General features: G+C 34.2%; 1 protein-coding gene across 1 annotated transcript in view; it reads left to right on the forward strand.

Moving 5' to 3' along the window:
- Positions 1-894: 894 nt before the first annotated feature.
- The window catches only part of LOC127961347 (elongation factor-like GTPase 1), an 88,537-nt gene continuing 65,940 nt past the window's right edge, over positions 895-23,491 (forward strand). Inside the window, exons 1-12 of the mRNA XM_052560424.1 lie at positions 895-923; positions 1,856-1,956; positions 2,075-2,142; positions 3,339-3,423; positions 3,513-3,646; positions 3,850-3,987; positions 4,841-5,058; positions 7,332-7,455; positions 9,741-9,820; positions 10,587-10,723; positions 11,614-11,736; positions 13,275-13,374. Coding sequence (XP_052416384.1) covers positions 1,866-1,956; positions 2,075-2,142; positions 3,339-3,423; positions 3,513-3,646; positions 3,850-3,987; positions 4,841-5,058; positions 7,332-7,455; positions 9,741-9,820; positions 10,587-10,723; positions 11,614-11,736; positions 13,275-13,374 — 1,298 coding nt within the window. The 5' untranslated portion in view covers positions 895-923; positions 1,856-1,865. The remainder of the gene's footprint in view (positions 924-1,855; positions 1,957-2,074; positions 2,143-3,338; positions 3,424-3,512; positions 3,647-3,849; positions 3,988-4,840; positions 5,059-7,331; positions 7,456-9,740; positions 9,821-10,586; positions 10,724-11,613; positions 11,737-13,274; positions 13,375-23,491) is intronic.

The following is a 23,491-nucleotide window of genomic DNA, read 5'->3' on the forward strand; positions in this document are numbered from 1 at the left end:
GAATCTAATGATGATGTGTCGCGGCGAGCCATCCGGCCGTTGTTTGCCTACACGATGGACCACATCCACAGCCTCCTCTAGCTTATCTTTGATTCGCGGGACCACTCTGGCAAGATGATTGATGGTGATCGATCGGACATTTTCTTCCTCACGTTCTTTCACACCCAGCAATTTCAAACACCACTTGCGGCTGTACCTTTCTAGCTCTTCCACTCTAGACTTGAGAGACACACTCTCCTGTTGCATATGTTGTATCGAAGCTTCGGCCTTACCGATCCTTTCGTCTTGAGTGGCAACATCTGAAAGGAGTCGAGTGACGGTGTCGGATAAAGAGTTCACAGCCGCAGTTGTGATCTCAATGGAGCTCTCGATGTGAGTTATTTTTTGAAAAACCGCGTCTTGCTTGGAGTTCAGGGACTGAATGGCGTCGAATATCTCGGTAAGCGATACAACACTATCAGCTTTTTTCTTTTTTCCAGGAGGACCTTTACTGGGTGTAGCACATCCTTCCAAATCCTTTTCAAACTTATCTTGTGATCGTAGGGAGGTTTCTCCGGATTCAGGCACGGAGACATCCATGTTTTGTTCAAGAGATTCACAAGACATCAGGCTGTCGAAGTTCCACTCGGCACGCAGGTTCCTATTAACTCGTTTTTTGCCCATTAAACTCAAAGGCGGGATCCAGCTTTTGTTCTACAGTTTTTAACGAGTAAAATCATCCGCCATAGGGACAAAATAACGACCCGTTGACCAAAAAAAAACCTTCTTAACTAGAACAGGTGCAAATAACAGATCTACTCAGCAAGACGCCATCTTGGCCCCCCCTGTTTGCTGCGTCCTGGTGACGACGCAGCGTAACGTATTACGTATGACGCGTGCGACGGGTATAACGTATATTTGCGTTTCCGGGACTGGAGGAACATGTGAGTATCTGTTGTCATTTCTCATGCTGATGATTTTAAGATTTATTGAAAGTTAGTATCTGTTTTATTTTTGATAAGGATGCGAGTTTAAATATTACGATGTGATATATGTTTGCGCTGAATGTTCAGTTTGTTCATCTTACGTTAGTTGAATGGACGTTGTTTTGAAAACTTGTGTCAAATGAGCGTCTGAATGAGTGAATGTGAGGTGAATGCGAGAAATAAAGTGGCGAAATCTTCCATTTCTCAACAAAACACACGCGGGTTTGTTTTGAAAGAACGGCATTTAAAACCTGGTCGACTTCAAAGGCATATTTTGTGTTTAAGAAAGAATTTGGACACACAAAAAATTGCATTACTTGTACAACAAAATGTCAAATCAAGTGGCGTAGCGCAAGTACACCCAAAACATAAAAAAGAAAGTTTTGAAATGATAAAACAGTTGACATACTGTTAAAATGTTAGTCATCTGATGCTCCCTTCATCTCTTTTATAACATTTCTAACCATTCAGGGTTGAAACCAATCTTTTACCATAATTATGACATTATATTATTTTGTTTTTATGAGGATATGCTTTCAAATTAGTTGACTAAAATGGTGTAGCAGTAAGTTCCTACGTTTTTCTATTCATTTCAGGATATCCATATATATATATATATATATATATATATATATATATATATATATATATATATATATATATATATATATATATATTACTTTTTACAATAGAATAAATTCTAGGGGGGAAAATATCTGTTGTTATTGTGCTACAATAGCTTGAGCAGCATTTTATTGCAGATGTCACTTTTTTATATTTTGTTTCACTGTTTAATGCAGTGGCACTTGCCCAAATGCTTTTTGAGGTTGCTATATATGTATTTGCACTAATAATGAAATTATCTTCTGTGCTTCATCTTCATGGTATAGAAAGTCAAAAATGGGTCACACAATTTTGGAGAAGATAATTGCACTGCAGAAGAAAACATCAAACATCAGGAATCTGTGTATTCTTGCTCATGTAGATCATGGTGAGTTTAAAGGATATGATATGAGTCAGGTCTTTGCTTTTATTAACTGTTAGGCATCTACCACAAGATTTTGGTTTAAACGAAATTGTAAATTATGTAAATGTGTGTGTTCCCATAGGGAAGACGACATTAGCAGACTGCCTGGTGGCGAGTAATGGTATTATATCAAGTCGTTTAGCAGGAAAGGTAAGTGGACCTACAGAGAAAATCAGTTATTAGTCTAATAAAAATCTGCACAATTACTAATGCTTTTTCCAACATTTTTATGATAAACACTGAAAAAAAAAAAATTAAGAGATTTTTTTTTTTAATGAGAAAAATGTTGACAGTGCATCTTTAACTACATATTGTCATTAGTGTTCTTGTTAACTAAAAGTATTAAAAATCTAATTTGCTAATTTAAATAAGCTTATATAAAATGTAAATATTAGATGAGAAGCTTAAATCTAGAAAAAGTAAAAATAACTAAAACGTTTAAATAAAATAAATAAATGTTTAAGTACGTTAAGTTAAATAAAAAATAAATAAATCACTTAATCTCTAAATTACTAAAACCTCAACTAAAATGAAACCTCAAAATATAAAAATAAAAGTTAATTCAAAATGCTAACAGATTCTGTAATATAAGTAAAGAGTTAAAAAAAGAACAGTATTTATTTAAAATAGAAATCCTTTTTTCTTTTCTTTTTTAACTACCATTCAAAAGTTATGGCAAGTATTTTTTGCCCTCATTTATTTATTTAGTCTTTTTTTTTTTCAAAGAAATTAGTACTTTTATTCAACAAGGATGTGTTAAATTGATAATAATGATAAATTAATAGTAAAGACTTATTATAAGACTTATATTGTTAGAAAAGAAAAGATTTCTATTTTGAATAAACACTGTTCATAAGTTTTCATCAATAAATCCTGAAAAAGGTTTCACAGATTCCCCAAAAAATTGTCATTTATAAAAATGTTATTAGCTTGCATGGATGTTAGTCTATGATCAAACAAAATGTTTACATGTATGTTTGTAAATTATATAGTTTTATAAATTTCACCAAATTTTTATTTAATTGCCATAAATTACAGGTAAATTTCCAACTTGGAATATTTCCAAAATTCAGCAGACAAAGTTGTATATCATAAACTCCAAGCGATTCGTGTGAAAATTGTAGTACTCTGTGTCAAACAAACATAGTCCTTACTCCAACTCTAACCATTAACAACCCATCAAATCAGAGGGAAATAATTGCTTGGCTCAGTTTAGAAAATAATGTAAGATTAGCCTTCATGCAAAATACAGTATATTTGCCACTTTTGTTTCGGCGGAGGAATAGGACATGTCCTCCCTGTCATTGTGATCTGAAACGACAGCTGTTTTCTGTCTGTTCCTGTAGCTGAGATATTTGGACAGCAGGGAGGACGAGCAGATCAGAGGAATCACTATGAAGTCCAGCGCTATTTCATTACACTATACAGCAGGTAATGGCCACTGCGGTCTGTAGCTTTACTGATTCAGCACTATGCACTGCTGTGACTCACGGGTAAGAACTGTACGGTTGTCATTGCAGGAGGAAACGAGTACCTCATTAATCTGATCGACTCTCCCGGTCATGTGGACTTCTCCTCGGAGGTGTCCACTGCTGTCAGACTGTGTGATGGGGCCATTGTTGTTGTTGATGCTGTGGAGGGAGTGTGTCCACAGGTATCATCACCAGGCTACAAATGGTCATGAAAGGCATCTTTAATCACAATGCTATAGATTAAGTATACCTATATTAGATATCTAGATATTTGCTTTATTTCTTGCAGTAAAATTTCTGAATTTACCTGTCAGATATGCTTGTGCGGTTGATGATGGTTCTGTTTTTAAACCTTTACAACATCTCTTTTTTTTTTCTACTTTAGACACAAGTTGTTCTACGACAGGCTTGGCTGGAGAATATCCGTCCTGTTCTTGTCATCAACAAAATCGACCGGCTGATCGTGGAGCTGAAACTCACGTCACAGGAGGCGTACACTCACCTGCAGAAGATACTAGAGCAGGTGAGTCAGAGCTCCAAAACATAAATGAACTATGAACTATTACACATAGGGATGTGTTTATACAACTTCTATTGTATAAATTGTATACTTTTTAAAATAAAAATTTTAAACCAAAAAGTTTATATATATATTTTTATCATTAGTTTTGAGGTCAGTAAGAATTTTTTTTAAATAAATAGATTTTAGAATTTAGCATATACACATTAAATTGATTAAAACGGACAGTAAAAAGATGTATACATTGTTACAAAAAATATATTACATGTTATTATATATTATGTTAAATAAATGCTGTTATTTTGAATTTACTATTTACCCTGTGCTTTCCACAAAAATATTGTTTTCAACACATTTATAGTAAGTAGAATTTTCTTGAGCAGGAAATCAGCATATTAGAGTGATTTCTAAAGGATGAACATTCTTCCGTACTATTATTGGAATAAATACGATTTTAAAATATGATGTTTAATAATAAGTTAATAAATATGATAACACCAATGAATAAATATAATAATTTTAAATGGAAATAACACACTTAACACAATATTATTTTACAATATTTCTACTGTATATTTGACCAAATAAATGCAGCCTTTTTGGAGATAAGGGACTTAAAACATAATAATAATAATAATAATAATAATAATAATTAATAATAATAATAAAAATAATTTTGGTTATTTATTTTTTTACTGAGGAGGATGTTTTGACTTAGGAAAGTTAGTCGTTTTTCATAGTCCAAAGATCAGGGAAATGTAATAATTTTTGTGATATGACCCATTGACGTGTCTCTGTACAATGTTTCTGGACAACAGTGAAATTCTCTAAATGTTTGTTTGCGCTTGTTCTGTAGGTGAATGCAGTTACTGGCTCGTTATTCACCTCTAAAGTCCTGGAGGAGCGCGCGGAGAAGGACGCAGAAGCTCAGAGCAGCTGTACAGAGAGCGGCAGCGGAGATCAGGTGTACGACTGGAGCGCAGGGTTAGAAGAAACCGATGACTCGGACCTCTACTTCAGTCCTGACCGTGGAAATGTGGTGTTTGCCAGCGCTATAGACGGCTGGGGCTTCAGGTACAACTTACGCTTTCTCAAACTGAGGGCGCTTTCACATTTTTTGCAATGAATTTATCCGAACATTTGATCAAAAGTAGCTTACATGGTTGGTTTTCACTCTTTACACCTTGCCAGTGGTTGTAGTACTTGCGATGGCTCACAAGATGGCAATACTATACTAGATTTCAACATCAGGACTCCCCGCCTTTTTAATGTATTACACATTTTTTTTAGATACTTTTTAGATACTTGAAATAAGGGTTAAAGTAAAGTACTAATACGACTGGTGTAGGTGGATATTTCTAAAAGCTGACCAAACCAAACACAGCACTCCTCTGGAGAGCATGAGGATGTTTTTTACACCAACGCTCATCACTTTCAGCATGTTTTATATTATAAAAGCACTCCAGACTCAAGGACCTTTTTGCAGTTTGAGATTAAAAGAATAGGTCAGTCAAAAAGTTGGACATCATTTACTCACTCTCATGTTATACTGTTCCCTTTATCGTGTTGTTACTTGAGTGAAAAACAAAATATGATGTTAGAAAAAAATGTATGAGCGGCTCTTTTCCATACAGAAAGTACTAAAGTGCTCTGTACATCTTTTCATTTTCCTTAAAGATTAATTCTCATGGAGGGTATATTAGCATATGGCCTAGAAAGACTTGTTTCAGTCCATTACCGTAATGGAGGCCTTGTTTTATGATTTCTAGACGTCATTAAGTTGTGCTGAACCGATGCAAATGTGACGCATCAATCTCTCAAGCACAAACACAAGAGGCTAAGGGTGCTTTTTTATGTAGACCAGGAAAAGGTGGCCTAGTTAGAAGTCAAACATGGACATCTAAACCAATTTGAAAAAGTTTTAGAAGATTCAGATTCTTAACACTTTACAGTAAGGTTCTGTTTTTTAACATTTATTTATCATGAACCTACAATGATTTCATTTCATGTTAATTTCAATATTTACTAATACATTATTAAAATCTCAAGTTTTGTCTGTTAATAGTTTTTAATGGATATAAGCTAACATGAACTAACAATGAAGATTTGTTAGTTCAATGAAGTACAATGAAGAAATTATTATTTACTCATGCTAACAAAGATGAAAAAATACTATAACTACTACATTGTTAGTTAATGTTTGCATTTTGGATGGATGATTTAATATATATTACATGTACTTTAGACTTATATAAATTGCATTGATAATTTGTTTCCTTTACATGTATCCATGTAAAATCAACATGCATTTTAATTGATTATGCTTGTGTGTATATTTTTATATTTTAGATGCATACAAGGAACTGGGGTTTTGAGTTATTATTTAACTCATAAAAAATGTAAAATTAATAAATAATTTAAACGCTATCTAAAAAAATATTTGTATTATGTTATTTGTATAACTAAAAGTTCCGTGTACATTAATTGACATCAGAAAACCGTTATCATACAAAAATTAAGTTAATTTTCAGTTATTAAAAGATAAATGAAATGAATGTTTTGTGCATTCATTTGATAGGAAGAATAATCTAAATACACAACAGATTATTTTTCAGGGGAAAAAAAACATAAGGCTACTTTAAGAAAAAAAAAGAAATAAATTATGTTGATTTATGCACTCAGATAATTAGAAATGCTAAAAAAAGATTTTGGTTACAATAAAAAATATGGTGAGAAATTTAAAAATGTTGTCCTAAACATGTCATTTTTTTTCAACTTTTAATAAATGTATGTGAAAATGTATAAGTTTCATGATTTTAATTAATTAGAGATTCTTTTTGATTAATGCAATTTAATTTAGGTATTAAAAAAGAGTCGAGAAAATTTTTATTCAAATCAAGAAAAAATAAAATGGGAAAAAACGGATTTCACAGGGCCTTAGTTTGGCTGCAGAAGAAGTTATAGAATCCCTGGTGTATTATGTATATATTATATGATGAAGACCAGAACTTGCATCAGCTGGATGTCCAACATGTTTTCATGCACTTACCACCGTTCTATGACTCAGACAGAAATATGTTTTTGAAGATGAAGGGTAATGATATCTTACTGAATATAACTCAGTAAAACAGCATGATGTTTGGCATTGCAGGTGTTAATGTTCTGTTAAATTTAGTTACTTGTTAATTATGCAGTGATCTTACAGCTGTCATAGATTAGAGATGGCGTTGACATCACAGACCTCTTTGAACTGCATTCTTACAATTGAATGGGCTGTAATAAAATAAATAACAAATGACAAGTGCAAATAATGATGCTGAGTTGTCTTTTCTCTAATTCTCTGATAGCATTCATCAGTTTGCGGAGATGTACAGTCAGAAAATGGGCATCCGCTCCTCAGTTCTGCTCAAGACCCTGTGGGGCGACTTCTACCTCAACGCCAAAGCCAAAAAAATCATGAAGGGAGCTCAGGTACTATCTTACAGTCACACTTTTTAACATGGTTTTTGCACTAGTACCATGGTAATATCATGGTATACTTTATAATTCTATATTAAAACATTAGAAAAATAGTAAAGTTGCATTGCATTACTACCTGATGCCATGGTTTCACCACAGTATGGTTTTCAATAGGGCATGTTGTTTTTCATCCAAAATTTTTTTTTCATACTTTATTTCGAGGAAATGGTGTCTATGCAAGTCTTAAAAGTCTTAAGTTGCCCTTCCTCAAATTAAAGCCTTAAAAGGTGGAGAAGAAAGCCTTAAATTCATAAAATTATGGCATTCAATATTGCATGCACTGCAAAGAATAAATATCATTAGTATTTTTGTCTCATTTTCCAGTTCAAATAAACATCCTTAAATCAAGATACATTTACTTGAGATTCAAAATGAATCATTTTGATCAGTTTCACAGAAAATAAGACTTTTTATATCGTTCTGCTTCTTGATTAAAGCATCTTTAGACATTTGCACTGGAAAAAAAGACTAAGATACTAAGAAATAATTTTCATCATGATTTTGCAGTGTGATCTGAAGGTACATTAATATTTATTTCCATATTCTAATTGAGCTTTAAAAAAAAATAAAAAAGCAATAGAGATCTGTTGGAAGCTGTATAACTGTTGCTTTTACTCCTTATCTGCTGCCCTAGAGTAGTTTACATTTAGAGAATATATTGGCGTATTGTTACCTTTAATGTATTAACTTACATTTTCTTTAACTGATCTCAAAAAGGTCTTAAAATGTTTTAAATTTGCGCTTCGTAATACCTGCAGAATCCTTTCGGAAAGGTCTGTGTTGTGGACCATTAAATGCTGAAAGAGCTGCAACTTTTAATAGAGTGTGGCACATTACATACTCTGCTTGACTATCTTTGAAAATGTTGAAGCAGCCAGATCTATCTGCTGTTCCCCTTTGAGAGACTGACAGGAAGTGATGTGACAGCAGAGACCCTGCATTAGATGCTCTGGTTTGTAGTGCCATTTAGGGCATTCAGATATGTCGTAGTTATGCTAATGGACTTCAGTTCCCTCACTGAAACCTCACCTTAATAACACACGCACACATTAGTCTGGAACATCCTCTTCCCTCCCATTAACAAGTGATCCACACAAACATAGACCTGGATACGGTGTTATAAGGGTCAAAAATGTGACTCCTGTATTTTGTATTTGGATTCGAAAATTATACAGACAGTCATTTGACTACACTTCTATGATGGACGTTTTTACATTTCTGAATTAAAATGCATTAATAAAATACTGAAAAAAAGCACACTGCTGTTCAAAAAGTTTTCTCATGCTCACCAAATTTGTTAAATTTAGCTTACATGGTTGGTTTTCACTCTATACTCCTTGCCAGTGGTTGTAGTACTTGCGATGGCTCACAAGATGAGCCATCGCAAGTACTAACTTTCAAATTTTTAATTTACAGAAAAATTAGTTGTCCACACGGATCCGGCGTTCTGGGAGAGTGAAAACAATATTTTTAAACCTGGTCCCAGAGTGAATAAATCTGAAAATTAACTGACATTAACACAGATTAATAAATGTATTTTTCCATATTCGTTTGTATACCGCTCACAAGGTTTATAGTCCAAGTCGTCTTCTGCGTTTTTATTGCACGTAGTCTTATTGATCCTCTTTCCAGCACATTTGTGAGCACTTATCACATTTAAAGCATGAGTGTTTTAAACTCAATGTGAAAGGTTTAACAAAAATTTATATTCTGAAGTTCATTTGTCATTGTCCCATAAACAATATGAGGAAATTTTGTGCATTGGTTAATAAGAACCCTCATGTCAGAGATCTGAAGTATGAGGATCTGAATAATAAATCCTTTGAAGATCTATGAGTTTGGCACTCGGATTTGACTAGGCAGCCATACGACACTTAAATTTTATTTTTAAATAAAAAGTCTTCATCCTAAACTGATCAATCACTGCCATTATTCTACTCTGGCAGGCAGAGTTAGTTATGCAGGGCGATGTGACTTCCAGACGGCAATATTGATTTGCAGGACGAGCCTAACTTAAGCCTTTAAACTCATCTGAGCTCATATGTTAGCGAAGAGTTTGACCTTGTTCATTCAAATCAGAGACTTTTTATTATGACTCCAAATCTTAAAAGCAACTAATGAGTCCTTATAGTCCCTGGGTCCTTTACATGCTGGCTTAATTTGTGTATTTGAGTATGATGCATTCTCTTTTCCTTATACATCATGCTTGTTTACTCTGTCTTTCTTTGTCTTTACAGTCCAAAGGAAAGAAACCTCTGTTTGTGCAGCTTGTCCTGGATAATATCTGGAGTATGTATGACGCTGTGGTCACTAGAAGGTAACTTCCTATAATGAGAAATTGACATCAACACATGATTTGCCTTTATTCATTATTCTACAATTATTCTCTTGACAAGTAACAGAAATAAGTTAGTGAGTGAGTGAGTGAGTGAAGTGACATTCAGCCAAGTATGGTGACCCATACTCAGAATTTGTGCTCTGCATTTAACCCATCCGAAATGCACACACACAGAGCAGTGAACACACACACACACACACACACACTGTGAGCACACACCCAGAGCAGTGGGCAGCCATTTATGCTGCGGCGCCCGGGGAGCAGTTGGGGGTTCGATGCCTTGCTCAAGGGCACCTAAGTCGTGGTATTGAAGGTGGAGAGAGAGCTGTGCATGCACTCCCCCACCCACAATTCCGTCCGGCCCGAGACTAGAACTCACAACCCTTCGATTGGGAGTCCAACCCTCTAACCATTAGGCCACGACTTCCCCAAATAAGTGTGTTTATGTGCAAAATTACTAACAAAATGCAAAAATATTTGAAAAAAGTTCAATTTTTTTTAATTATAAGATAATTATGAATAAGTTAAAAATAGAAACTAAAATATGTATAACAAAAGCACTCAACTAAAATACTAAAACTTGGTGTGCAGTGTTTAGTCATGAAATAAAACTTACCTCTGAATGTGTAATATCAGTCTAACTGTCCATAATTCATCAACACAGTTTAATTTTTAATGCAAAAGGCAAGAGTCACTTTAAATGCGTGTTTCCAGTTTCTTTTACATTTCGCTTATGCTTTTCCAGGGACAAAGAAAAGGTGGAGAAGATGGTGACCTCTCTGGGGTTAAAGGTCATGTCTCGTGACCTAAGACACTCAGACCCCAAAGTGCTCCTCAGTGCCATCTGCAGCCAGTGGCTTCCTGTGTCTCAAGCCGTGCTCTGTATCCTTCACGACACGAACATAGCATTTAAAAGATTGGGGTCAGTAAGATTTTTTATTTTTTTTTGTAATTTGCTGCTCAAGAAACGTTTTTTTTTTTTTTATCAGTGTTGAAAACAGTTATGCTACTTAATTGTTTTGGGGGGGGGGGGGGGGGGACTGATGATCTAAATCTAAAATCCAGCCTAAAAGTCTTTACTGTCACTTTAGATTAATTTGAATGCATCCTTGCTGAATAAAATTATTAGTTTCTTAGGAAGTTATTAGTTTTGTTGAGAATTTTGAGCCTATTTTGGTGTTTATAACAAACTTTTTAAGAAATGTAATATTAGACTTTACAGTGTTGTTTCAGCATCACTGATGTGTAAACACTGCATTGTGATTGGTCTCTTGCATTCATTTACATAATGAACTCTAATTGGTTCCTACTTTCTTGCATCTATAAACTGGGGAACACTCTCCAAAATAAAGGTGCTTCAAAAGCTTCTTCACAGTGATGACCTTTGTTCGGCAACAAAGAACCTTTTGTGAAACAGAAAGGTTCTTCAGATGTCAAAGGTTCTTTATGGAACCTTTTAGACAAAAAAAAACAACAACTTAAAAAAAAAAAGAAATAATAAAAAAAAGAAATATAAACTGTGTGTGTTTATTCGTTATTATTTGCATACATCTCAATTTGCTAACAGGGCTGCACGCCTCAAATAAATACATTCAATATGAAAGCATAAAATATCTTAAATTACATCCTGAGGTTAACAAGCAAAGTTTTTTTTGAAGTAAAGTACTTTTCTTTACGACCATTAAAAAAAAAAAAAAAACATTTCAGGGCCTATTTTGTTCCCTATTTATGGAAAGTGCCAGTGGAGTGTGTTTTCTTGAACTGTTACTCAGCAATGGTGTGTGAAAAGCTGCCCAGCCCAGCTGAGATCTCGGCGGAGAGAGTGGAAAAGCTGATGAGCGTGGGAGCGCGCAGGTTCGACTCTCTGCCCGAGCAAACACAGGAGCTAAAAAAGGGTGAGTGTGTGTTAAAGGCTACAGCAGAGAAGCTGTAAGCAGAGGATGTGATTCACACAGCGTTTCCTGCCGCCAGACTCCATCTGTGAATACCACGTTTTGGAAACTCACACGTTTTGCATGCATGTGCTCTTTTTTTTTCATGAAAACAGCGCCCTCAGATCTTTTCTAGCACTTTCTGCCCACTGGAAGCTTTCTAGGACTGCAGCACCTGTCCACTCACTATATAATATATTTTAAGATTCACAGTATACCACATTATTTTTCTTTTGCATGTCTGGACATTTATATAGGTTTATACCACAAGTTTTATAGAAAAAATTATTATACCAAATACAAATTTACTATAAAAAATGTTAGTAATCAGTTTATAAAACTATTTAGTTTTTTACTTAAATATTATATAATTTAATTCAATTAACATTATATTTGTGTTGTTGTTGTTGTTGTAGTTCTTTAGGTTGTGACACTCCTTATAAATAATGTTTTAATAAATTGTATTATTATTATTATTATTATTATTTCTTTAAGTGCGTGTATTTCTGTTGTTATTCTTCAAGATAGATCAAACTTCTTTTTCATGTTTTACCAGGTTATAGTGCATAACTATGAGTTGTTTTTTAATAAATTATTATTATTTTGTAAAAAGTACAATCTACTGTACAACATTTGTTGTTTAATTTATTCATCAAACATTTATTTAATAGATTTATTCATCAAATATTGCTAAATTGACATCCTGTTTTATACAGTAAAATTCGTTTTGGACTGTATTATGTGATTTTTGTTTGCATTTTCTGCCCTGCCATGTTAAAGAGAGTAAGTTGTGTGGGTTATTAACTGTAAAAGTTATAACCATTAGTAAGAAGGGTATGCAGTTAATTATGTTTCCTCCCATGACAGTCTATCCAGTGCTCTTCAACTGCACGATATTTGAAAAATACACATCGTATGAGAAATTGAAGTACTGCTCTAAATATTGTAGACATGTCGTAAAGAGCATTTCATTCTCAATAGGTCCATCTTTGTGTTTCTCCTTCAAAGGCCCCAGACCTCAGTACGCTGTTCTGTACCCTTAATAAAACATCTCTAAAGATTACTATATAGCTGCTCGAGAACCCAAAAGTTGGTTCTTGATGCGCAAAAAATCTGAAGTGCATTGAATAAACTTTAGTCGATTAAACAACTTTTGCAGCCGTCTGTTGGTAAGGTTAGGGGCACTTGTTTCTCCAGCTTTTACACAGTTCTGACAAGAGTTTGTGTAATAGCAGGATGCTGTTAATTTGGTGTGGCCTCAGGCTGAGGTTTCCTTGAGCTCGTGTTAAAAAGACAAGCTTAGGGTTTGTAATATCACGCTTTAAAGTCATTTCTAAAGGCACTTAGGTGTGAAATTTGCTTGATTTCGTATTCATATGAAAAGACCACACCGTGTCCCATCCGTATTGTGTTCAAAGTCCGAATTGTACAACTACACAGGTGTTGCTGGCGTTCAATAAGACTTCTTTAATCTGTTTGCTCTGTGTGTTTGTCCCCTGTAGCATTTCTAGATTGTTCGGCTGATGAGACGGCGCCGGTAATCGTCTTTGTGTCAAAGATGTTTGCGGTGGACTCCAAAGCTCTGCCACAGAACAAACAGAGGTATTGAACTTGCAGATGTGTTATTTCAAGCAAATGTCTGTTTCCTATGTTGCGTGCTGTTTATTTTCAGATCAAAATTAGTTTGAGTAATAGAAACATGGCCTGATTTGATATAGGTTTATTATAGTTAACTATCTCTATTCCATCTACTTGTTTTCTTTCTGTTTATTATAAAAAGTAACCCTCTAACACTTGCGTTCTCTATACTTTTTCTGTTCTATTACTTGTTTTCTTTTTAAAAAACTTGCTATTTGTATTGCATTGGACTTGTCACAGAACTTACATATCATTGCTCTGTTGTCGGTTTGATTGTTTCTATTGTCCTCATTTGTAAGTTGCTTTGGATAAAAGCATCTGCTAAGTGATTAAATGTAAATTATAGTTAACTAAAACTGAAGCTGAAGCTTGTTACTTCAAATGTAATATATGTTAACTGAAAATGTTTAACCTGTTAACTGTCACCCCGTCCCGAATACGGGACGCCTACGTTGACTATACTATATTACAATATAATCTAATCTTGACAAACTATATATCGTTGGAAAGCTCTAAGACTCCCAAATATATATTTTACCAATATTTTTTGTTAAAAATTATGTAGGAAAAGTAATAGATTAATTTATGACGAGTGCACTCTCAGAAATCTACATTACAAAAGGAGCTTTGACATTTGTTTAAAAAAAAAAGACTTCCTCGTTGCCTTTTTCTCTATCACATTTTAGAAATCATCAGAAGTTATATATCACTTGAAAACATAAAATCTCAAAATTCATCCTTCAAAACCCATTTTAAAATCAGACATTGCATTACCATGTAAATGGTACATCAAAATCATGTTACAAAATGTTTTCAGTCATGAATTATAAAAATGTAGGTTTGTATCATGCACATTCAAGTGTATCTTCAAAAACGTGAGTGACAGTTCAGGGGTTAAATTAGCTTTATTTCAGTTGTCAAGGCAAAATTTATTATTTTAATTGAAAACTAAAACTGAAATATGTTAAAAAATAAAAATAAATTATTGATATAAATGTATATACACTGCTAAAAAATGACAAAACATACCAAAATTACTAAAACTACATTTAAAATAAAAACAAATTTTTTTTACTTATTATTATAATTTTTTAGCACAATATATAAAAATCTCCAACTTTCTTAAACTGGGGTTTATAAGGCGACTACAGAGTGTTCATTAAATAATAGTAATAATAATAATAATAATGATAAAAAAAATACTGAAGACTTGCTAAAAAGATATTAAATAAGTATTTTATTTGTTACCCTGCATGTCATGTCACCATTAAAGTTAACGTGTGAATGTGTTGTTCATTATTGAATTAATGTTTTAAAATCTTGGGGGCATATTTGAGTAGATATTTTAGGTTAAAGGTGTACAGCTGACAAACATTTTTGCGACTAAAAAAATCATGATGAACCACTTATCACCAAACATACAATATGAATGCTATGAATGCTTTTTTTTATTCATTTATTTGTTATTTACAGAACTATTATAAAGTTGTTCAAAAGATATTTTACTTATTGCTATACCAGCTTATGGTATGTAAAAATGTACCAGCCATAAATATGTATTCCAAGACATAAAGTATTTTTATTAATACTAAGCATGAGGAATTCAAATTTCTGACACTATGCAATCTTAGTCTATCGTTTAAGCTACAAAATGAGTGAGCAGGATCTGTGTTCTTTTTCGTTTACATAATTATTTTTAGAAAAACATATTTCCCCCCGTGACAATAGAATTATTAATCATTTTATCCTGGATCCGTGTGGCAAAGCTCTTGAAAGTTGTTTTGTCGTACAGCATCACATACGAAATGAGCCTTTCTGTCTCTTGTCACATAAATATGAAGATACATTATGATTTTGTTTTTCATTTCTTTGTGGCTTAATGTGAGGAACATTCCACATATGTGTCTCCACATGGTGTTCTGGAGAAAACTGCCTTTAGGCATGATCGATAAACGCCTGATGGCAAATCTTCCGCTGAGGAAAGAGTCCAGACAGATGTTTTCTTTTGTAGATGGTTTATAGGAGTCGCTCACGTAATTTACATCAGTGAAGATTAGACTGTCATTCCGACTCAAACCATGTGCAACTATGTTGCAATTCCTAAAACGTTTTGCTTTCTTGCCTTTGCTCTTGGTGGGTGTTCATTTTGGATCCATGGCTGTGCCACCCTGCAAAGGGTATGGTTATTAAAGGTAAAAAACACTTGAGAAATGTTTTTCAAAAAGTACAGTGCTGTTCAAATGTTTTGGGTCAAAAAGATTGATGTTTTGTATGTAATGTAAGTAATGCTCACCAATGCTGCATAAAAAAACAGTAAAACACAAATATTATTATAGTTTAAAATCACAGTTTTCTTTTTTAATATAATGTAAAATGTAATTTATTCCTGTGATGCAAAGCTGAATTTTCAGCATCATTACTCCAGTCTTCAGTGTCACATGATCCTTCAGAAATCATTCTGAGATGCTGATTTGCTGCTCAATTATTATTGATGCTCAATTATTAATAATGGTTCTTATTATCATCATCATTGTTGATTTATATATAATAAATTAAATATATTCAAATAAATAAATGAATAAATTGGCGAAAAAGGCATTTATTTTAAATTGTTATAATGTTTTTCTATTAAGTGTATTTAACTTATTTTAGCCTTGGAGAGCAGAAGAGACTTTAAAAAACAAAAACATAAAAAAATCGTAGTTATTTTACAGTTATAAGTACAGTTCTGATAAAAAATACACAACATTCATATAAAATACTAGTATTTTTTTCTAGTTACAGTTTATCCTGTGGGATCTCATTCATTTCCCTTTAGGATTCTTTTAGGTTTGGTTCCAAATGATGAAAGAAATTCCAGAAGGGATCCTGTGTACATTCCTTCAGGCTTTTGTGTAGGACGAGAGCTCTAGGATCCTGAATAATAGATCTGTGTGTGTGTGTGTATGTTTGAGTAAGTTTGCTATAGCCCTTGGGTTCTACAAACTTAATGGACCTTGGCCAAACAGTGATGTAGCAGTTGATCGATACGGCACTGAGCTCGCTGTGTGTGTGTGTGTGTGTGTGTGTGTGTGCTGCTGCTGTTTTTCCTCTTGCTGGACTATGAGAATTGATATCCAACGGGAAATTCGCTGGCTTTGATCCTGTCCCTGCTGATGTCCTTTGTGTCTGGACTCAACTGAAATAAATGTTTTTCAGCTTTCACCTTAAGTAAGCTGATGTTGTGTCAGCGCTGAGGAACAATGCCCGTCGCAGATCGGAGTGCGGACGCTAGATGGCACTCTCAGCCGCGTCAGACTCCTCACATGACCCCGGATCTGAGGACATGAGCTGCTCAGACTCTCTGTTCAGGAGTCAGTGTGTCAGTCAGCTCGCAGACGGGAACAAAAGCACACGGCCCCTTTAGGACTGACCTCAGATCAGACGTTTTCCATTATTCATCGGCTCGGGTGGAACTGTAAAATTAAATTCAGTCGAGTGGATCTTTGTTTCCATCTGTGTCTTTTTAAACATTCCACCCACTCGCAAAATCTTACACTTACATACGTGACTCGTCTTTCCAGTGTCTTCGGCCCTTTTGTTCTCACATTTTGTCTTTCTTCTCACCTTCTCCAGGAGGTGACAGCCTGGAGTAGAGGTGGGCGGTATGACTAAAACCAAAGTGTGATTAATGATAAATATATCATTATTTTTTAGTCAAGCATGCAAAGAAAAATGGTTTATATTTGAAAAAAAAGTAGCAATATGAATTTTTGGATGATACAATTATTCTCTCTCTCTCTCTCTCTCTCTCTCTCTCTGTGTGTGTGTGTGTGTGTGTGTGTGTGTATGTGTGTGTTTGTGTGTGTATATATGTGTATATATTTGTGTGTGTGTTTGTGTGTATATACACTGACCTAAAGGATTATTAGGAACACCATACTAATACTGTGTTTGACCCCCTTTCGCCTTCAGAACTGCCTTAATTCTATGTGGCATTGATTTTAGAAATGTTGGCCCATATTGATAGGGTCGCATCTTGCAATTGATGGAGATTTGTGGGATGCACATCCAGGGCACGAAGCTCTCTTTCCACCACATCCCACATTTTTAATACTGTGTAGTATCTTATGTTACTTTAAAATATAAATGTGTATCCGAAATGTATAACAGTAAAAAAACATACGGTATTAAAAATGTATAGTACTTAAAATGTATACATTGTGTTTGTGTGTGCATGGGATATTACATTTTTAATATATCAGTTTAATATAAATATAACAACAGCCAAAAAATCATGGTCTTGGCACATCAAACAAAAATCATTCATGCCCTTTATTAATAGACATGTCGGCCGGTTGACACGTCTACCGTCACATGATATATACCATCTCCTGCCGCCCAGCCTGGAAGGATTTTAGGGCCTTTGTTCTCACCCTTTGACCTCACCCTCACTCTTTCATGTCGAGTGGATAGTCGTGACACTGGACAGTTGACCCTATGGCACGCTGATGTCAAAGCGAATGATCTGTACTTTAATGGGTGGAGAGACAGTTGCACTTTTAATCATTAGAAGCAGATGGCTGTTGTTTTGATAGAGGGGCTGTGGATTGTGTGTAGACGCTTGCAGGCTGCATGTAGTGTTTCTTCGGCTGCAAGAGCTCCTGTGCAGCATTAGACTGCAGATAATGCAAGCTATGTTTGCATAGAGCAGGAAGAGTGATTAGAGACGTACATGAAACACTGTTCCAGAGCCAGATGTTGTCTTGGCAGTTTTGAGATGGCAAACTGTAAGCAGGTTAAACTTTATAAGTCAAGATGAAGTGCTGTTTTCAGTTCTCTTTTGCAATGTGATGTATTACATAGTGTAACAGAATATTCAGTGGAAACCTTTTACATTTTAGGAAATGATTGGATCATGAAAAATTGGCTTGGCTGAAAAGACAAGTGGTTGGAGATATATTGTATGTATGTGTATATATCAGTTCTGTCAAACGATTAATTGCATCCAAAATAACACTTTCCGTTTACATAATATATGTATGTGTACTGTTTACGTTTATTATGTATATATAAATACACACAGTATATATTTTAGAGAAATGTTATTCCTATGTTTTAAATGTATACATTTATAGTATAAATTAAATAAATATAAATATAGACATGTAAACATTTTTAAAATATATTCTGTATGTGTGTGAATTTATATATACCTAATATACACAGAACACACACACACAAACTTTTATCATGGATGTGATTAATCGTTTGACACCACACACACACACACACACACGCATATTATATATATATATATATATATACATCATTTTTTTTATTGATTTGGATTTGGTAGCATTTTTAATGCTCACTTAGGCTGCATATAGGCTGTTTAATGCAGCCCTACTGTAAAAAATATTCTTACTGGCACCAAATGCATGCATTCCCTTACATGTGGCAGGAAAGTGCAGGGAGAGATGGGATTAATGTACAGAAATGATTAAATCCTAGGATCAAATGTAGTAAATTGATAAATCAGTATTTGCTTAAATAGAGCCAGTTCTGATTCTTTGTTTGCTTGAAAGGAGTCATGATTCATGGCAGCAGGATTTACTTGGTCTTTTGAAATGAAAAGATCTGGCTTCTGTCCATATTCCCCAGTGCATTGAACTCTTCTGAGCGAAGCTTCAAGTTAGTGTTAATACTGACTATGTTGTACACAGGTCAAGTGTGCTAACACCATGCTCAAAGATCAGTGTTCGAACTTTGACCCCATCTGACTCTGACCTCTCAAAGTGAGGACTGGCAATTCACATTGTTATCATTACATAGGTGCTGGCGGTGTGAAAAACTAAGCAGGATCGAAGAGAAAGCATATAGATTTGTATTGTATATCAAAATCTGAATCAATGGAATCTGGATCATTCAGATCATAATCATAAGATTATGCACACTAGATATTCTATGCAAATTATTTATAAAATTGAGTCCTGAAAGTGCTTTAATGTTCACAAGTTAAACATTTTTATCTGTTTCGTCAGTTTAAACTTTTGTCATAATTATAACTTATTAATCTTGCAATATGGCATGTTGTTCTAAAATTATTGGTTTTGTGTTATTTCAAGATATTATGTATTTATTTCAACTAATAATGGACTTTTCATGTCTTTTTATTCTGAAATAATTGCGTTTTGTCATATTTTTGACCTTGCTATAACGACTTTTAGTCTTGTAAGCATTAGTATGATCATGTAGTATAGATTTCTCATAATTTATTTTTTTTTACATTTCAAATTTTTGTGTCATAATTTTATCTCATTAATTTTTGGTCCTAATTTGGACTTTTTATGTCACAATGATCACTTTTTATGTCATTATTTGGCCCACCCTGATGAAGGACAGTGTGTTATGAAGTACGCTGTTATGTAGAAGTCAGTGAATCCTTATAGAGGTCATTTATGAATACAGAAGTCGTAAAGGTACAATATCTAGAATTAGGTGATGGCCTAATAGTAAAACTATTGAATTTTTTAAGAAATCTTGATTGAGAGTTAATTCTTGAAGAGTGTAAAATATGTTTCCTTTAACTTTTGAACATACTTGTGAACAACACCCATGTGTGCCAAAACGACTTCTCTTCGCAGCGCCATCAAAACACCTTTTCCGCTGACTGAAAGAGCTGGATTTTCAAACACTTTTGATGCTTAAATACCTTCTACTCCGTGTGTTTCAACTCCATTTCCTTCGGGTCTGCTAGAGCCATCGAGGGATGAGTGATTTCTGAAAGGAAAAAGAGTTGGGCCGCGGTAATGTACTCCTGTTTATTCAGTCTAACATCATACTGTTTCCTTCAATCAAGAATGCTGCGGTTAATATGCCACTGTATTTGGAGCTTGACCGCCAGCTCCCTGCTTCTCCTTCTCCTTCTCCTTCCTGGCAAGTGTGAGGAAGAGAGTCAGAGAGGAGCTGGGCGTCTCCCAGTGGCTCTTTACTGTGTTTGTGAATCTTCATTGTTTGCTTGTGTGCACTCTCTGTTGTGCTCAGACACCGTCTCACCCCTCTTTCTCCAGTTAGACACTCTCTTGCTCTCTTTGTTTCTTTTTTTCCCCATTCCCTCTCTCTCTCTCTTTCTCTGTCAGATGTTTTTATTGAGCTTAAAGCAGTCAGCGTAAGGGTATCCAGGCATAAAGTTTCTCCCTGACCTGAGATGATCTTCTTGCTGTCTCATGTCTGTGGAGTCTTTGTCTTTCACACACAAACAAAACACATGGGTGTTTCTTTAGCTACAGACATTTTTGTGTTCCTTTTGCTACCCTAAATCCATGTAGATTTCTATGTGGATTTAGGCTAATATAATTGAATGAACTGTATTTCATTGTGGTTAGTGTATATGAGTACTTACTTAAATGAAGATACTGTATTTCTGTTTATTTCTGTATCACTCTTATCCATTTACAATTTATGACTCATTTTAATTTGTCAGAAGAGCACATATTCCTTGAGATGATTATTAGAAAATAAATCTAATTAGGATTTATTATAATTCATGTTATATTTTGATTTTTTGTTTTTTTATGTGTGTGTGTGTGTATACATACACACACACACACACACACACACACATGTTTGTTTTTGTGAAAAGTGGGGACATCCCATAGGCGTAATGGTTTTATACTGTACAAACTGTATATTCTATGGCCCTCCACCAACCCTACACCTAACCCTAACCCTCACAGGAAACTTTGTGCATTTTTACTTTCTCAAAAAAACTAATTCTGTATGATTTATAAGTGTTTTGAAAAATGGGGACATGGGTTATGTCCTCATAAGTCACCCTCTCCTTGTAATACCTGTGTCATACCCATGTCATTATACAGAGTTGTGTCCTGATATGTCACAAAAACAAGAGCACACACACACACACACACACATATACATATAGAATTACATATTAGAAAATATTTTACCAATGTAAATGTATGCGTAAAAAAAATATTGTATACTTTTTTTTTTCAATGTGTGAACATATCAGCCTACAATTTATTTATTTTATTTTTTATTTTTAATGTAAATAAAATTGTAGCTGTGAAGTTAGCCTTTGCAAGACAAATGAGTTGTCTGTTTTATTCTAAAAATGTCATGTCCTTTGTAGTATTAGTGTTGGTTTGAGATAGGAATGGTATTTGTTTGTTGCAGTTTAGGCAAAAAAAAAAAAAAAAGTGCATGGTGCATGAAATGTTGGACAGTGTGTGTAGACGACTGCATTTTGTAAAAATAAATGAGCAAGTTTTAAAAGGTTATTTAAGGGAGTTTAATTTCTAGGGGCCAAAAGTGCCCATAGTTAAGGAAACAGCCATATATTTGTTTTGTTGGCTCTGTGAGTGTTTCTGCTGCCAGTGAAGGGGGGAGGGGTGTGGCGAGGGCTGAAGGATGACATCATCTTCTGTGAGTACAGCTTTTAGCTTGTAGACCAGCTTTCCTTTCATATTTTCTTTCGAAACATTGTGTCTAAACGTAATCGTCTATAAGCACATAAGCCCAGAAAAATCAAATGCATGCACATCAGATGACCTTTGACCCCTTTGAGTGAGAAGGGGGCATTGCAAACACAAAGAGGCTGAGAAAATGGACATAAAGTGTTCGTTTAGACCACAATGCACAATGTGTTATTCCCTGAGCCACATTTCAAAGGCACTGTTCCAGCCTTTACATTTCAAAAGTGTTATTTAAACAATCTCTGTTATCCTGTGCTGGAGGGTGCTATACATTTGATCCTTCATCCTGATTTGATCGAGGCTTCTGTTGAGTGAGTTTTGCGAGTCTTCAAGCTCATACGAAACATGTCGGGAGGAAACTGTTTGCTTGCTCTGTTTGCATAAGGGAATTGTAATAATAATATTTATTTATGTCTTTGTTTGTTATGAAGTGTTTATTTAAAATCCAGTGTGGATACCTGTTAGACTGACTTGTGGCCAGATTTTTTTTAAAAGTCTTAATGTATAAAAATATTTAATATAAAATGTATTTAAGAAAAATTTAGTTTATATAATAAATATATTTATATATAATATTAAATATAAGAATATATATATATATATAAACTTTTTTTTTTTACTTTTTTTTTTTTTTTACTTTTTTTTCAGGAAATGCTGTTCTTTTTAAACTTTCTATTCATCAAAAAGTCCTGAACATTTTATCACATTTTACACAAAAAAATATTATGCAGCACAACTGTTTTCAGCATTGATAATTATAATACATATTTCTTGAGCAGCAAATCAGCATATTAGAATGATGTTAGAATGACATTTATACAATTTTAGATCATTTTAGTATATTTTGGCAATTCAAATAAATATTTTGCTCTCTTTAAACATAAAAAAAAAAAATACAAGTTGTGCATTTCTCTCCAGTCGTTCTTCAGATTTTACATCCCGCCTGTCACCTCAGTTCACTTTGAGGAATTGAATGGCAGAGGGTTGACACATACTCAGGTCAAGTCTGCTATTTTGCTCTCCTTTTTTTCCAATTGAATGAACTGCATCAGGAAACCTGCAAAGCACAGATGCATTCCTCCACCTTTGGGGTTGCCATAGCAATGATCCATGTGGGTCAGTGTGTGTGTGTGGTATGTGATTTGGCGTGTGGGAGTGTTGTCAGCCACTCTTACACATGCCCTGCATGCAACACTAATATGTTGGCTCGCCTGATTGGCTGCTGGTGCTGGGGTTTTTATTAATGGCACAAGGCAGTCGGTAGGCAGAAAATTGGTTGTGCTGTTCAGTGCTCACATGCACAGACACACATGGAAAATAAATAATATATGAGCAAATTAGCTTTAGATTGGTGAAAAATGTGTACATTATTATTTGTATTTTTATTAATAAAACTTAAGATACAAAAATGGTAATTTGGTCAGATTTGTGTACTTTTTGTACAGTTATGGATATGTCTAATTCTTTTTTATGAGACATAATTGTGTAAAATGTAGGTATTGAATTCTGTGGAAAACATCTGTAGTTTAATGTCTGATGAAGCATGTTTTTGAGTAGATTGTGTTTTATGTGTACAGATTTAGAAACAATTTGTATTTCCATTC

This window comes from Carassius gibelio, chromosome B7 (assembly GCF_023724105.1).
Source record: "Carassius gibelio isolate Cgi1373 ecotype wild population from Czech Republic chromosome B7, carGib1.2-hapl.c, whole genome shotgun sequence".
Classification (NCBI taxonomy): Eukaryota; Metazoa; Chordata; class Actinopteri; order Cypriniformes; family Cyprinidae; genus Carassius; species Carassius gibelio.